At 41.2% G+C, this 16750-nt stretch overlaps 1 protein-coding gene across 4 annotated transcripts in view; it reads left to right on the top strand.

Moving 5' to 3' along the window:
- Nucleotides 1-10130, top strand: part of POLK (DNA polymerase kappa) — a 922939-nt gene extending 912809 nt beyond the window's left edge. For 3 of the 4 annotated variants that reach the window (XM_078675233.1, XM_078675231.1, XM_078675232.1), the window contains one exon: nt 9391-10130. In XM_078675233.1, coding sequence (XP_078531359.1) covers nt 9391-9475 — 85 coding nt within the window. In that variant the 3' untranslated portion in view covers nt 9476-10130. The remainder of the gene's footprint in view (nt 1-9390) is intronic. The other variant, XR_013607050.1, reaches the window with a different exon arrangement.
- Nucleotides 10131-16750: the final 6620 nt, after the last annotated feature.

Here is a 16750-nt window from a genome sequence, read left to right as displayed (position 1 = left end):
ATTGACTTGATTGATATAGGCGTTATCGCAGCAAATTATTAATAGGACACCAGCCTCTGCACTCAAAGTAGCCGAGAGGTGTCGTGCAAATCAACCCCTCTCCCAGGCTGATGTCTTTTTTCATGATATTGTCCCTAATGATCCTAAGCTGCAAGGCAAGTTTGTCCAGGGAGATAATCTAGAGGTTCTGCTAACCTGTTGCGGCAACCTAAACTTCCTTGGTACCTTAGGTGCTTCCAAAGAATCTGACTTTTTATCATATCACCGGTGATTGAACTTGTGGTTTCTGCACTCAAGTAAGACAGTTTGAAGGTTCCTGATGTGGTATTGCAGGAATGTAAAGACAAGTTGGTCCCCATTTTAAGGCTAAAAGCAATCTTTTTTTTTCAGATTTGATGAGGAATTCCCATCAGTTGTTCATGTGAACTCTTTCGTGGCAGGGTTGGTTTCTTAAAGATCCATCATCTCGGAAGATGACAATAGGGTAGTGAAGTAGTTTTGCTGCAGCAGGAATTTTATTATCCGTTCCATAGACAAAAATATGCATGTCCTGCTGTATTCTGGTGCATTTGGGGGTCACTAAATCAGGTGGTACTCTTATTTTACAGTTCATAACAAGAGTGTTCAAGCTTTTTTCTAAATTATATAAGGTTTATGATTCTCTTCCTTATGGGTAAAGATTATTCCAGACCCAGGCACTTGCAATTGCTTCTTGTATCGGGCAGCAGTAAGGAGCAAATTTGCAATGAAACTTAATGGTCTTTGAGCAGAATAGACATTAGAGCTCAACCTCAGGTGTTTTGGACAGTAATAGTGGGATTGCTGCTCACAGCACAGTACGTGTACTAGCGTCAGTTATTGATTGGGAACAACAGCCTTGCAACCTCCATAAATGGAAGGAGATGTGATGATGACGTAGTGCCTCTGAGCACAGTGTCTGGATGAATTTGAATTCAATACTGTCATTTTTGAATCTTCGAAGAAGAGTGAGTTCCAGCAGTCTAAGTGTGAGCCCCTGATGGCTCTAACATGAAACCTCTCTTTTCCGCCAAAAAAAGACATAACTGCAAGTGCCGGTATTTAAAAGCCACAAGGCTGCTGGTTTACGTGGTTGTCAGTGCTGAGCTGGGAGTCAAACCAAATGGTCAGTGTCTTAAATGTCTGGGAAAATTGGTTCAGAGTTTCTTCATTTAACGTGTGCTTGTAATAAAATAGTAGCTTGTCAATAGTATGCCGGACGCAACTGTAGCAGCTTATATTTTTTCAGCAGTGAGCGCAGGGCTGTTTTCGGACATCCACGCTTAAACAGACTTAATTATATTATTTGGAGAACCCCATTTGATACTCTTACACATTGTGATGTTGTAAGTCTACCTATGAAACCCAAAGCCATGTGAAGGCAACTAGTCATGTAGATGATTCACCAACACTTTTAAAAACACCGTAGATAACTCGTGAAGGCACACTTGATGTCATTTAATTGAAAAATTATCTTATCACCTTTGTCCTGAGAGATCCTTTTTCCGAAGAAGAAAAGCAGCCTAGTTTATGGTCCACAAACTCAACCACCCCTGTGTTGAAGGCTGGTCACAAGCCCAGTAGCACGTATAGTGATATTCTGTCATGGTAGGCCTAGACCTGCCCTTGTATGAAGTAACAATTTATGATTTTAGTGATAACTATTGAAAGTCTGAGCACAATAAAGGTGGCACATGGTTGACCTACGTATCAGTCAATCTCTCTATAACTGTTTCATCCTCATCAGGTTAAATGGCCCTTAAAGGAAATTCTGATACTAATGCGCCTCCTGTGTTCTCCAGGGCGGTGCCTCCTGTGTTCTCCAGGGCGGTGCCTTTTTCCCTCCTGTCCATTACACCACTGTTTTATGTCCGTGGTAGAATCTCTTATCTTCTGAATTGTATTTAGGAAGTCCTGTGTAAGAAAGATGTGTCAGTAATATTCTCCCGAGGTTTCATACAAAAGCTGACTCATCTTACTTCCTGCTGGATTTGGAACAGCACTGTCGAACACCCTCCGCCCTACACTTGGCACAGTAATGATGTCTTACAGACTACGCAGCCTGTCTTTGTTGATTTAGGATCCCATTAACCACTTCCTTATCACCTTGAGTAGACACTGCGCGACAGAGCATGGCACTTGTCTCACAAATAGTACTCTGGCAGCACGAAAGCACAGAGGAGGGGCTGATGACTGCGCTTGACCTGAAGGAGAAGCACTTCACTGGAGTGCCAGTGAGCGAAGGGCGCGACACACAGGTACTCACCTCAGTTGTCCACATTGTTGTTTACCTTTTGTGCAGCAGTGAAAAAGCAAAGAACACTAAGAGACAAAACTGTCTGTGCGAGTAGAAATTGTTGCCTACAATCTAAATTGAGAGACAGGTTTGGGGTTGTTCTTATGTACCTTTTTGCGTATTTAAGTAAATCTATAGAAAATTGCATTTACATTAATTCAAAAGGAAACTCTTTTTGTATGACATTTTATTGCCATTTTCAGAAGCATATCAGCAGTACATGCAAATCCAAAAGCATATATTAGCAATATCTGTCAGTGCACCATTCTCAAGGATATTTGAGGCCATACACCATCGATATCTAGCTTGTAGATATTGACTTGGACCTGCCATTGATAATCGCTAGAGGGGACAGCCATGTCTCAGGCAGACCTGCCTTACTTATGAAGGGAACTCAAAGGGAGGATCTAGACCTCTCTATTAAGTCCACCCAACCAATTTACTGTGGTGTTTAAGTGGACAGGCCCAAGTCTGATATATTGGGACTTCAAGTACCATGCATTAACCCACCCTCATTGCCCAGCCATCGAGCATAGGAGAATCTACATCTGACCACTTCTGCGCAGTATCCTCTTTTTGTGACAATGAGACCCATATTCATGAAATTCTGGGGCATATCTGTTTGTGTAATAAAATGTGTTTAGTTGAGCCTTTTTAGGGGTATGGTCAAGTGGCCAACCAACCGCAGATAATTATGTTAAGGCAACCACCATTGAGTAGGGATGGAGCTTATCACAAGACCACACCATGAGTATGAGGTCTCGCTTTAAATAGCCACATCTTTAATATGTTGGAGAAGAATAATTCCCAAAGCACTATAATTTTTGACAGGCCAAGTGCATGCTGTATAGGTATTTAAATTGGATCAGCCAAAATAGGGTGGCAGTCGTGCCTTTCTTGGAGCCATCAATGCCTCTCGCCAGTTGTCATCTGGCAGGATGTCCTGGTCTGCCTCCAAAGCTCTCTTGAGTGTGGAGGAGGAATTGAGAGTGTTGATGACCAAGGACCTATAGAGTTATCAGACTTTATATCTGCTCATGTCATCGGTCATCAGTTTGGCTTCCTTGGGGTTAAAATATAGTAGGTCCAGAAAAGTGTGGCCATGAAGGAGACTTCATAAGGGAGCTGAATATATGAAAATAATTGACAATTATAAGCTAAATTCAGTTTGGAGATCGGTAAACGGACATATTGAGTTCTGGGTAATTACATCCCTAAGATTAGAGATACAAACTTTGTCCCAGTTTAGAATCTCTGTATGTTTGCAGCATCACCCACCACAAAGGAGCTTATATAGTAACCTTACTCTTTCATTTGATAGCTGACTGCTTTGTGCTATAATTTCAGGCCCATGGCTGTAGCCTGAGGGAGTCCATTCGCGGTATGGCTCCCGTAAATAAAAAAAAGTGGAGGCAGTGTGATGGTTCCATAGACAATCTTTCAGTAGAGTTATTGTCTGAATAAAAAATTAACTTCCATTCGTTAGCCATTGCCATGTGTGAGGCAGAGTAGTATTACACAATGTCTGCCATACTTTGGTCACCGACCAAGAGAGACTTAAAACATTTAGCAATTGATCACCTCAGAGATTATTCATTCCACAACAATCCTCAAGTAAAGTTTGAGACGTTTGAAAAGGGCACATCGGATACTTCTTAGTAATTCTGTAAGTTACATAGAAGTCTAAAAAGGGGAATCATCCTAATAATAGACACTCAACCAATTAATGATAGGGGGGTGATGGGCCAGAATTCCAGGTCAACCCGTAGTCCTTCAATTAATGACGGATATTCTGCTGCAACTCAGGTTTTTTCCAGCATATATGTACACGTATATCAAAAAAGCGCTCTGCCATCCTTCTTTGTCTCAAGACCCAGGTGAGCTCAGAGTATTTGGCCCAGGCTGGGTAAACCATCTTTTTTGACTAGTTGTGCTTGAGGACCGAAATTTCCATAGAGTCACTTAATATGCTCAGGGCCCTTGGGCCTGTCACGTTAGAATGTGCCAGAATAAATCAGTAGGTTATCTACCTCCTGTAGCTAAATGCACCCCTCATGGTCGGCAGGGCCGGCTTTAGGGCAGTGCGACTGGTGCGGTTGCACTGGGCGCTGACCTTTGAGGGGGATGACCTCAGGGGGCCGCTGTGTTTAGTAATAGTTTATGACAGGAGAAATGAGGGGCACTTTTGCCCGGTGATAGTGAGACAATCCAAAGAGGCAGTCATGGTGTATGGGGGGCGCCAAAAATGATTATCGCACTGGGCGCGACCAGCGCTAAAGCCGGCCCTGATGGTTTGCATCAACTCTCAGCCATTCTGTCATTGTATGTGGAGCTATAGTGAATAAGAGGCGTACAACGGCCACCCGTCTTGGGTGCCCTTGCAAATCAGAATAGGATTTGAAAGTGCCGCATTCAAACATGCTCTGGTCATAAGTTGTATAAAGAAGATAAGTCCCTCACACGAAGCTGGGGCTGAAATTCATTTAGTTGAAATGGTAACCAATTAGCCCCAGTCCATTGGGACAAAGGCTTTTTCATATCGACAGTCGTCAATTCCGCAGACCCGGTGCTGGTTTGTGATGCATTATACATAATGTAACACAGGTTTTGTTACTATGTGAAATGTCCTTGGTTCAACTGTTTGTTCCAGCTTGAATGGCAACTTGGGGATTGTAGAGTAGTCAGCTCTTGCTGGTTGTGTTTTGTTGCATATGTGCGCATTCATATTTGAGAAGTAATTTAGAGCCTCATGTAGGAAATTGGTGAGTCCAAGAATTGTTTCAAGAATTCAGCTTTTATAAAAGCATGTTATGTTTGCCAGTTTAATATTTATACAAGTTAAGACAATATGGAGAATACACTCCTTGCGTGAGTTCAGTTGTTTGAGAACAATCCTGTGGTGCAAGCATTTGGTGCATGTATGTCTCTGGTTTGTGAGGGAGGCTGGAAAGGTAGTTCTTGAGTATGGTGTATTTTGGATAACTGGTGTTTATAGGTCTTAATATAGCTAGCGATTAAGTGCACGTCTGTATGATGTGGTGGACAGTTCAAAATCTATTCTTCTTATAGCTCTTCTCCTCCCCGCCTTTACCAAAATGAAGGACGCTTTAACACCATTAAAGTCATTTAAATTTCCTTTGGAAACTTTCATGCAAATTCAGTAAATTGCACCAAAGCTAAACGTAAATTGCCATTATAGATCGTACTAACAAATCGGTCTATAAATACAAAGGTGCTTTGACAGCCTCTGTATATATAAACAAGAGTTAAAGGGACATTATAATTATATGAAAATTTCAGTTAAAACATAACGTTTTAAACTAACACAACCACGGAAATTCCTCATTTATAGTTATTTACAGTAACTATAACTCATGCCCTACAGTAACTATAACTCGTGCCCCAGCCATGCACAGTGTTATCATCAATGATGTTATTTCAGATGTTTCAGTGATCTCATATAAAATGTCACGAGTGATGTAATATGGTAGGTCATTGGCAGTGCATGGCGAGGGAAAGCTTTTTTAAAATGTAAAGTAAGAAATTATTACAATTCTTTTTTAACAAGCAAGATGTAAATCATTAGCGTCGTGTTGGCCGTGGGCCTGCGTCCGACCCCTGCCAGAGTCTACCCTTCGTGCACATGACTGTTATAATCTTTGTGCACTTTTAAGGCTGTCGGCTCATGCCAGGAATGTTAGGTGGTCTCCATGGTGATGGGTCTATCGGAGACAGTTCTTGTACTCTGGCAGTGTTGGTGGAAGATCCAGTTGGTGGTGTTGAAATGGAAATAAACTAATTAAAATGCACACGGATCGGACGTTTTATTACTGGCGACAAGTGGCTGAATGGGGACAGGCGGCTCACACCACCAATTCCCCTACTGGACCCACGGAATGGAATAAGGAATTCAAGGTGCCCACGCCTATCCCCCATGGGCACACGACTAGCACCCATAACCCTGCTGAGCATGGCCTTGGGCGCCTACTTCCCCCTCTGCACACGACCTGTGGCCAGGTCCAGTGCACCCCCCCCACACACACACACACACAGGCACCTGTCATCACCTCAGCCCCACCTGCCACGAACAGCTGACTTTATTTTCTACAATAGAAAGGGTCATTTTAAGTAAGTTGGCTTTGTCAAAGGACCAGAATTCCAAAATATAACAAGCATTGGTAATGCTCTGGTTTTGCCTATGTAATGTATAAAGAGCAGTTTTCATCAATTATTGTCCGGGAGAAGGAAAGAGCACCCTGACAGCTAACACAGGAGTGGAGAGGATGTGCTGCAGCTGCCAGAGCTGCTGACTCGAGAGCTGGGGATCCTGGTACGTATTTCGGTGGCGCTGTGCAACCTCCTGTGACACTTAATCTCTCCGGGTGATACATTGTTATATAAATATGCTGCAAGAGTAAAAGGCAAAACTTTATGGACAAATAGTGCCACCAAAGCGAATGTTAACAGTATTTCAGCAGCGTGAAACTGATAAGAGAAGCAGACGAGAAAAAGCATTGGTACATGCAGAAAAATATACCACAGCCAATAGAAATGGACGAACGGTAAGTGTCATGCACAGGAAAAAGTGAGAAGCCAGGAAAGAGAGGAGGTGGGATGCAAGTCCCTTTTAAGTTTATATTAAAAACAATAGATTTCTTAAGCATTGCTCAAGTGCTGTGCAGCGAAACATAAAAAGCGGTGAGTCCATTGGCTTTAGCTAGGGCTCAGCACCTCGACATATGTAAAGCAGACGTAAAAGTCACCAATAACTATAATCAAATATATATTTCATAAATTCACACATTGCAATGTTTAATAAGTGATTCATAAGATATTTCCAATAATGCCTTATTTAACAAAATATTAAACATATTTGAGTCTTTTTTTTTCACATCTTTCAGGCTACAAAGTGCAGCCATAGAACCCACCACAAGGGATCCCTTGCCTTCAGCTGAAGAGCATATAGCCCTAGCTTGGAGTACTTAACAAATTATGGTCAGCTCTCCTGGAGACATGAATTCAATTAATCAGAAGACTTTCTGTATTTTTTTTTAGAACACTGCTGGTAGGCTGCTGCTTCCTGCCACCCTATGCAACATTAAAAAATGTTTGGCGGTGCCCCTGCTCCTTCATGGCGCATCACCAGGAACAAACAATATAATTTTAAGACCCTCACAGTGCATTTTGGGCGCTCCTTCCATGGAGCAGTGAATAATAACGGAATGGCTCCTGCTGCTCATTTATTCTTTTTTTTAAATATTATTTAAATTTTTTGCGGTGTTCCGGTCCCACTTGGGATACCCAAACTATATATTAAATTTTGTTCAGCTGGAGGAAGTCTGAAGGCCCTCACTTCTCCTGCTGGCTCCCCAGCCAGAATCCATAGTGGGTACCGGCGAGAGCCAGACATTATTATAGTGGATACCTGGGTGCCTGTCTGGGGCACCCACAACATTTCAATGTTGCAGGGTGTGGGGCAAGCCCCAAGGCCCCTGCCGCTGCTGCCGGATCCCCAGCTAGCACCAATAGTAAGGGCATTGGTGGGAGGCGGACATTATTTTTATAGTGGGTGTCCTCCCAGGGCCCCCACAATATGTAAATGGTTGGGGGCCACAGGAGGAACCCCAAGGCCCCAGCAGCCCCTACCGGTTGTCCAGCCAGCACCTATCCTGGCTGCGGCGTGGGCCAGCTTCACTCCTTTGCTCCCGACCAGGCGGGATCAGCCTTTTTCTTTGCTCCCGGGACAAAGTTGGGTTTCCTGCTTAGGAGAGTGTTTATATTCCCTGCCCGCATTGTCCCAGGCAGGAAACAGCAGTGTCCTGTGGGGTGGGATACCCAGGATACTGCTTTGACTGGGGGATGGGGTCTCCGGGGCCAGTCTATGGCTTGGGGAGGGGGGTTGCGCACCCTCTCCCTAAAAAACAAATTAAAAAAAAGCCAAATATCCCTGACTATGTATTATTGCATTTTACTCACAAATGAAATGGTTTAAAAAAACATGTAAAAAGAAATTGTCACAGACTAGTTTAAAAAAAAAAGCTTTTTTATAATAAACAATATTAACAAACATTGCATTGCGTGAATTATTGAAATATACATTTGATTAAAAATATTGGTGATATTCGTGGAAAGATGATCAATCTTATAGCTATAGATATATATTGATATACTTACCTCTTCATAAATCCAGCAGGCTCACTTTTTATATTTTAGTGTTTCAGAAAGCTGTGCACGGCTTAGGGTTAGCTCCTTTTGGGGGATTGGCTGCAGAGCCTAGAAAGAGGACCAGGCCTGGTCAGCGAGTGGTTGGCTGCCCAGGGGATCCTTTATCTGTATGGTATGTTTTTTATAGGGAGTAGTACCAACCCGTTCGGTCTGCGTTGCTAGATATGGCCTAGAGGCGACTTTAGTTGTATTTTGACATCATGTAATAAAATAAATCAGAATCATTAAAAATACGTATACTTACATAGAGCTGCTTTGGAACATCCCTGTTCATCAGTTGTACTGTTTAGCTGACATTTGCATTTTGCTTCTGCCCACATCAGCATGCAGCATGTAGCAATGTCTCACCACCTTCAGGGATTGCCTCTCTTCACTGTGAGCGACCGATTTGTCTAAAAAGAAGTGCCGTAGCTGCTGGGCCAATACCATACATTGACAGTGCTTTTATCTTCCCATTCTTTATACTTTTTTGTTTAGATTTAGTCTTCAAGTTACTGTAAATCAAAGACATTTTCTTAGCGCCAAGAAGGTTAATATTTATCTCATATGTGCTTTAAAATTAAAATGGTTTATTTACCTGTTCTGCATCTGCTTGCTAGGAAGCACCTATACTTTTCTAGTTAAATCATATACAAAGGTATATTTCATTTTAATTTTACATTTTTGTGTGAAAGAGGTACAATTGGAGGCCTTAACGCTAGAGGTAACAAAAGGAACACATCTATGTTTTCTGTTATGTGGAGACAAAATAATTTCATGCAATGGAAAAATGTTTCCTTTGTCTTTTATTATCTTTGAAGATTGAGCGTTTGTGTTTAAGGCACTAAGAATAATTATTGGTCATTTTGCAGATCGGGATCATCGGCTCAGCAGCCAGCATCAAAGAAACCAAAACCAAACAACCCCAAGCATACTATTGATAAGTTTTTTAAATGACTGAATGACAGATGTTCATTTTTGTGTCATTTGAAGAGTTCTAGCAGCTTTTAAATACTGAAGGATGATGCAGAGCAAGCAGTGGAGTACTGCATTTTATATTAAATTATGTTGAAGGAGGTATCAGTTGTGGTTTCCACAACATGGTTAAATTTATCATGTGATTGGATAACGAAATAAATGTCACTGTCATCTGAATTAATTGCATTTAGGTTGTCGCAGATGTATGTAGCATTCACATCAATGATATTACAACTGTAACCAATCCCAAGCTGTGATAAAAGTGGCTTTTATTCTCATTTAATATTTTATCGAAATGAAGTGAATAATGATGCTGAAAGAAATGCCAGCTGTAATTACTGGCCGTGGATACAGTGCAAGGACCAGAAGAGAAAAACGTTGTCAAAGATATGTAATTTAATGGCAGGTTGTACATACCTGATTATTCTTTAAGAATGTGGCAATATTTTTTTAAACTAGAAATATGTAAGCACAGTACAAAATACATTGCATCATGCCGTGAAAAGGTTTGCACTTAATATTTTTTGTCAAATATATTTATATATACATAACTTATAGCATTGCTATGGATAATAAATAACTGTTTATTTATAAACAAAGGTACATTTGAAATAAAATACTTTTCTCCACTTGATTATTTTTGTAAGTGCATTTTATGATTCATTGCTTACCTTAATTAATTGCAATTATTGTACTGCAACAACCTTTATTTATAGAATGTAACATTCATTCACATGCGTTGCTTTTGTGTATGGCAGCCTTAGACAGCACAGCGTATATTCATTCATGCAAAGTGTTTAAATGCATGTGCAGTTACTACACACACAATAATTTACTCAAATGATGTATTTCTCTGCATCGTCACCCCGCAGTGTAATTCAAATACCTACATTTCAGCACTGCCAAATTTGGATTCCAGACGTTTTAATCTGCAAGATTATTGGGTACGACGGGTCATACTAGTGTTCGATTATCTGATTATCAGGAAATGTTTGTATTTTGGATATCCAATCATGTAATTCCCCAAATTGAGACCACGTTCTAAGCCCATCCCTCTGCAATCACCAGTACGGTGTTAAACTGTGCATATGATCAGTGTTATATAGCGTTCACGAACCAAACTGAGTTGCAGGCGTCAAGCGTTCACAGCTCTTCGCATTTCCCTTGCCCAGGCCTCATTACGGCCATCAATGACACTGGTCGCTGAATCCATTTACCTCCCTGCTGTCAGGATTAAACTTTCAGCAGCAGGGGAGCTCAGATACATGTATATGGCATTCTGGATACATGGATGTTAAAGACCATTCAGTGGGCTGGAGCTCTTCGAGGGAACATCTGCCATCTTGACACTCGCCAAACCATTCCCCTCAGGCTCATGCCTTACTTTTAATCACCCAGTCAGCCGCTGGTCCCAGAGTCTGAGAACAAGAGAGTTTAGAGCGAAAGGTGAGCTGCACCGGCAGGATGGATGATAATACAAGTTAGACGGTTAAAGGAGAGTATATCCTGTGTAAGCTAATTTCACAGCGCAGTCATACTCTGAAGTGTGTACTGGATTGCCCAAATGCATCTGCCTACTTTTGGATGCACAGTATGGAACTTGTTCCTATTACAAATTAATTCCAGTAAGAAAGTGAGAGCCAGTTTAAGGTACAGTCTTAATTTTACTGGGCTTGTTCGGAATATATGTAATAACAGTGAGATACCTAATTGATGGCTATGCACTTCACACATGCTTAGTCTTCCGAATCAGTCTTATCCGAAACATGCTATGGTTGTTCATGTGAACTACTGGTGTTTCTTAGTTTAAAAGCCACAACTTGTCTAGAACTCGTTGCTCGCCTCTAGGCTTCCTCTGGCTTCAGCTGTCATGTGTGGTTCCAGTTCCTGGGTGTGATTCACCCAGTCATGACCTGTCTACATGCCCTTGAGACACTGCCGGATTAAACCCTGTGGAGGCCCACAGGCTGTCAAAATTTAGCCCCCTGCAAGTTATGTCCTAACCCAATGCACCACATTTTAATACAAACTGACAGCTGCCAGAAGATGAGCTTTTAAGAGACCCAATGATATGTGAATCTGATATCCTTGGTTTATGTGCTTTAAGTTCTTAAGGGGTACTTCACAATATTACAGTATTTTCTCTATAGTGTTTACTGTAAAGTTTTCGTTTCTTTGAGTTGATTAATTTTTTTCTATGGTAGAAAACTTAACAAGTATCTGCAGCAAGGGACACTAATTACTGCACCACTAAGTGTGTTTTTAAATTTGCTAAACACCCATTTGATAATTGCCCACCTCAAAAGGCTAGCCACCAACATTAGCTTTTCATAATCCAATTTAATCAAACAATAGTAGAGAGGCAACTTCAAAGAGAATACATAATATAGCACATTGCTTTATGTATAACGAAGGAATGTATAGAGAGGTCTGTTCTCTGCTTGTTGTTGCTTCAGTTCTTCTGGCCTGGGCTGTGTCCGGCCATGATACGGCACATACAGTCAGTGTTCCTCAAATTGCGTTCAATAGTAGGATTTTAATTGATTATGACTGCAAACAAAACTCAGTTCCATCTTTGAAAGACTGTTTTGAGATCCCGACGCCGGATAGAAAATTAAACTGTGTACAATCCTAGCGGTACTTGAAATGGGAGAAGTTATGGAAAATGTTGTCTTTGATACCTATGTCTAATTCAATAGATTCTTTGGGCCTGAAGAAGCCCAAACTTTGGGTGAAACGCGTAGGCTGTGCTGAACTGTTTGTTATAGTTAAGAAGATGTTGAATAAAAGAATTACAAGAAGCAAAGAACAGACCTCTCTAATCATTCCTTCGCTATGAATACAGCAATATGCCATTTTATGTATTCACTTTGAAGTTGCCTCTCTACTATTGTTGGTATAATTGTTTTATATCTTTTGGAAACAATATTTAAGAAAGCTTGATTGTCATTTTCTTTCAAGATTAAATCAATATAATTTTGATCTGTTGACGTGGGGCACATAGGCTGGTGCCTACTTTGCCTATTTGGTAATCTGGAACTGCCTTGAGACACCTGAACACGAGGCAGACAAGCACTAGCTCTTCAGACTCTAGTTTACCCAGGACATCACCAATGGTCTGTAGTTAGTACTTCATCTAGCTTTTCAGTGTCTATGTGCTAGGACTCATCGGCCCTTTATTGCACAGTTGCTTCAAAGTTCTTTCCTGAGCTCCTGCTGAAAGATTAAAATTCAAGTAAGATTAGTTATTTAGGGGTTCAGTTTTGCTTGCTTTGCAAACATTTCACATGTTTCATACCTGAAGACTGTGTGGGAAGCTATTTGCCAAAAGGAAAATCTTTAGCTAGCTACTGCCTTGTAGCACAGCATTCAACCCTCGCCTGGTTCCACGTACTTTCCACACACTTTGAAAGCTAAGTATTATAGTCCCTTTTTCGATGTTTAGAATCTTTAAATCCTGGTTAGGTTTAGTTGAGATTCTGGCACGCTGCAGCTTTGGCATCCCATCAAGTAAGGCTCCAGAACTTCATTGCTTTTTATTTTCGTCTTAATGCATGACATAAAATCAAGGGGAATTCCAGGACTATGAGTATGTTGTAGCATAGGTGAATGTTTCTATGTTTTGTTAATAATATTTCAATACGAGCTTGAACAGATCTGTATTAATCTTGATTGCATTAGATTTTCAGCTGAGTGAAATATTCATCGACAGCTATTACTATACAGAGACAAGTCTCTTTAGCAGGGATATGATGAGATAGAGAATTGCTCAGTTAATTGTATTAATGTAGACTTATTCTTAGTGAATTCATTATCGCTGTATAACCTGTTGCATCATAGACCTCTTTCGCCAAATATATCACATCCAGCATACAGGACGTGACCGGACTATGGATGCATACTGAAGCGACAGCTATGGACCAAGCAGCACAAGAGGCACGTTCGCTCTCTGTCTCTCCCATTAACTTTTCCTTTGTCATGTGTGTCACTCCTTCCCGCCCCAATATTGGTGGGGGCAGTTGGAGGTATTGGTGAATCAGTGTTGCTGCTGCAGGACTAACAGCACCATACAGGCTCTACCGTGTCCTGGAGACATATGAGCTGTATTTTATTAGTATTCTCTCATTACTCTTTTCATGTTCACTGCTTGGTCATGCCAGCCATGTGGTATCTCAAACGCAAGCAGTTATCAAAAACATGCATCACTTAGAACAATGATTACGAGGGTACAACATCTAAGAATGAATGGTAATTCAGGTCATCCTTCCATGTAAGAATTTTCAGTTAAAAACGTATGTAGGATCACACGCTATTTGGACAATGGCATATTCATAAATCCCTGGGGCTAAGATTGTACCTGAATAATACGTAGTTTCATTTCAGGAGGACACAAGAGGACAGGAGCATTAGCAAACGAAATTAGCCAATTAAGAAAGGTATTAGGAATGTTTAGTGGCTCATTTCACGTCCTGCTCCTTCTGACAAGTCATGATGCAGTTACCTGTCACAGATTCCTCCAAATTAATAAACAATGTGATGTTGGATGTCATGACGGCAGAGAATGAATGGTCTTGTAGAATATTATTGACTGCTGATGAAGATATGCATTCAATCTGGTCACTCGATGTAAATGTCAGTGTTCAAATCGTATATCTTTGTTATTTTATTAGTATCCTTAAACATGATGAACCTTATGGGGAGAAGACTCATCAGGCTGCATAATCTTCCTCTAATTGACCTTTAATAACAAAAGCAGCACTAAATGTCTGGATAAAGCATTCCTTTTAAAATTTGATCAGGGCGCCCCAAACCAAATCCCTGATCTGCTACTGGTTATCCAGACATGAACTAGCTGCCAGGAATGCAGAACACGGAAAGCACTGTCTGTTGTGTTACTGCTGGCAAAGAAAGACAATGTAGATGTCATTTCATAGTACCTACTCTCACTGAACCATGTGTAAGTGCATTCAATGCAGTGCATGCAAGTATGTTAACCAGCCACTGGCTCAGAACCCTACTTTATTATAATATTGGGCTGAGAGCATCATAAAGCAAAAAACTTCTTTACCAGTCTACCAGAGTTTGTAATGTATTTTATTTGCTGGCCTGTTTGCCTTTTTACCGGATCTGCATAGTCAGCTATACTTTGACCATCCCTCTTCAAAACAGTGCGCTTCACTTGTGATTTACATTGCTCGCTAATCCTGCTGTCCAAGGGTCTCCTCAAAATACACCTATTATCTATTTGACAAACAAAATCTTCACTGCCTGCGCCTCCCTATCCTAATAGCACTACTACCCTGTGGAGATCTCTTGAAATGTTGTGATTGCCATCCAATCATGCATCCTGTAAATCTGTAGTTGTACTATGCCTTTTGGCCAGCTATGGGATCTGACCCCCACTTTTGACTATTATGTGCTTGGACGTCTGTGACTCATACATGATCATGTTAGCCAACTGGCTACTTACTTGCCAACATTTTTAGAAATCACCAGCGATTTCCTCAATGACATAATTTGAGAAATCATCAGTGACAATGATGTCATTTGAGCTGTCCGTTTTGTAATATAAGGTCATGTGGAGAGTATGTTTTGTGGTATGCTGAATATACTATAACTGGTCAATTTCAGTGTTTTTTTCGGCTTTGTGTTGGTACCATAACTTCAGTTTAGCTATGTGTTTTAAGTACATTTTCTGGGATCTGTAAACGTATGACAATATCTTGTTTAGCAAAGGTAACTATCATTTACCTTAATTAAAGTGTGCAGCAAGCTAAGAAAAAGTAAATCTTGTCCAAAAATTAACTAATCACAATGAACTTTACAGTAAATTCAACAGGCTTGTTAGACCTATCAGCTTTAGGATGGTCTCCACCCAAACTTATTGCCGTCCTCCTCCATTTTTTGTTGATCTTGTTTTTACTGGCCCTAGGACTCTGTACACTTTACCACTGTTAACCGGTGCTAAAGCGCATGTGCTAACTCCTTAAAACATGGTAACAATGGCTAATCATTAACACGAAAGACCTACTGGGACATTCACCAGGGGTCGGGGGTTCAGAGAGGAAGAAAAACCGGAGTATGTCCTCCCTAGAGATATAGATCATAAAAGATACTCCCCTTTATTTCCCTTTATTCTTGGGTCATATCCGGTTATTAAAAAATGTATAAAACGGGTCTTTTCTGGATTTTAATGGTCCTAAGACCCTAATGCCAGTGCCGACATGTTTCAGTCCACGAGGGCCGTAAAGGTCCAGGACTTTCTTCAGGGCAGTCAAAAAAATCCCCCTCTATGTGTGGGAAATTACAGGATGGAGGTCCCTATCCTATTCGTGTTAAGAGGGAAGAGTAGCTTCTCCTCGTGAGTATTAAAACGTCTTGGTATTGCCAGGCTCCATCTGTTGGGCAAAAAATACAAAGGAACAAGATTATGTATCCACATTGTGATTGTGATTTGGCGCGTAACCCATGAATGAGCATGCTACATTCTGTGTGCATGCCATGAAGGTGGAGAGCATGACCCCACTCCGTGCCAGTCATCCATGCGTGATGGTGACAGGCTCTTAATAAAACAACGTATTCATTGAATTATAATCTGTGTTCTAGTGTTTCATCGAATCCATAGAACAGATAGAGGTTGTGAATAAACCCTGAATAAAAACCAGTGATCGCAGTCTCAATTGCAAAAAGACACATTTCTTGTAATTAGCGTATAGGTAATACCGTACTCTCACCAGGGCTCTCATACATACATACATACCACGTGCACGTTAGAAATTTAAAACCGTGCTGTCAACAATTCATTCGTGCAGGCATACCATGCGTACTTTAGTATTATTGTTAGCACTTACCCAAACTTTGGGGGTTTCGTGCGTCTCAACGGACCGGGATGTGCGGTGTGGTCCTAAGAGTTTAATAATTAAATGGAATATGTGGTTTAGAAGCATTACTCCTGATAGTCGTATCCCCTGAATACTAAGACGGAGGTCCGTCGAAAAAGCGAGAATGCCAGGGTCAGTATAGGCAACTGGGGGACCCTGCTCATGTCGGAGGGAAGTGGCAATGACTTACTCAGTTTGAGGTCTCACCCATCTGCTGCATCTAGCGTTATCCCGGTCCCCCGGCTCTGCGAGAAAAGTGTGACCGGGAGATCGGTCTTAAAAACACCATCGGCTGGGTGTCCTCGCTTCAGGGAGTGACCCTGCTAGAATGCGTGACCTGACATGAGCAGGGTCCCCCAGTCACTCACAATAT

Source organism: Lissotriton helveticus, chromosome 2_1 (assembly GCF_964261635.1).
Source record: "Lissotriton helveticus chromosome 2_1, aLisHel1.1, whole genome shotgun sequence".
Taxonomy (NCBI): domain Eukaryota; kingdom Metazoa; phylum Chordata; class Amphibia; order Caudata; family Salamandridae; genus Lissotriton; species Lissotriton helveticus.
Note: the sequence above shows the minus strand (reverse complement) of the source record. Positions and strands in the feature narration are given on the sequence as shown.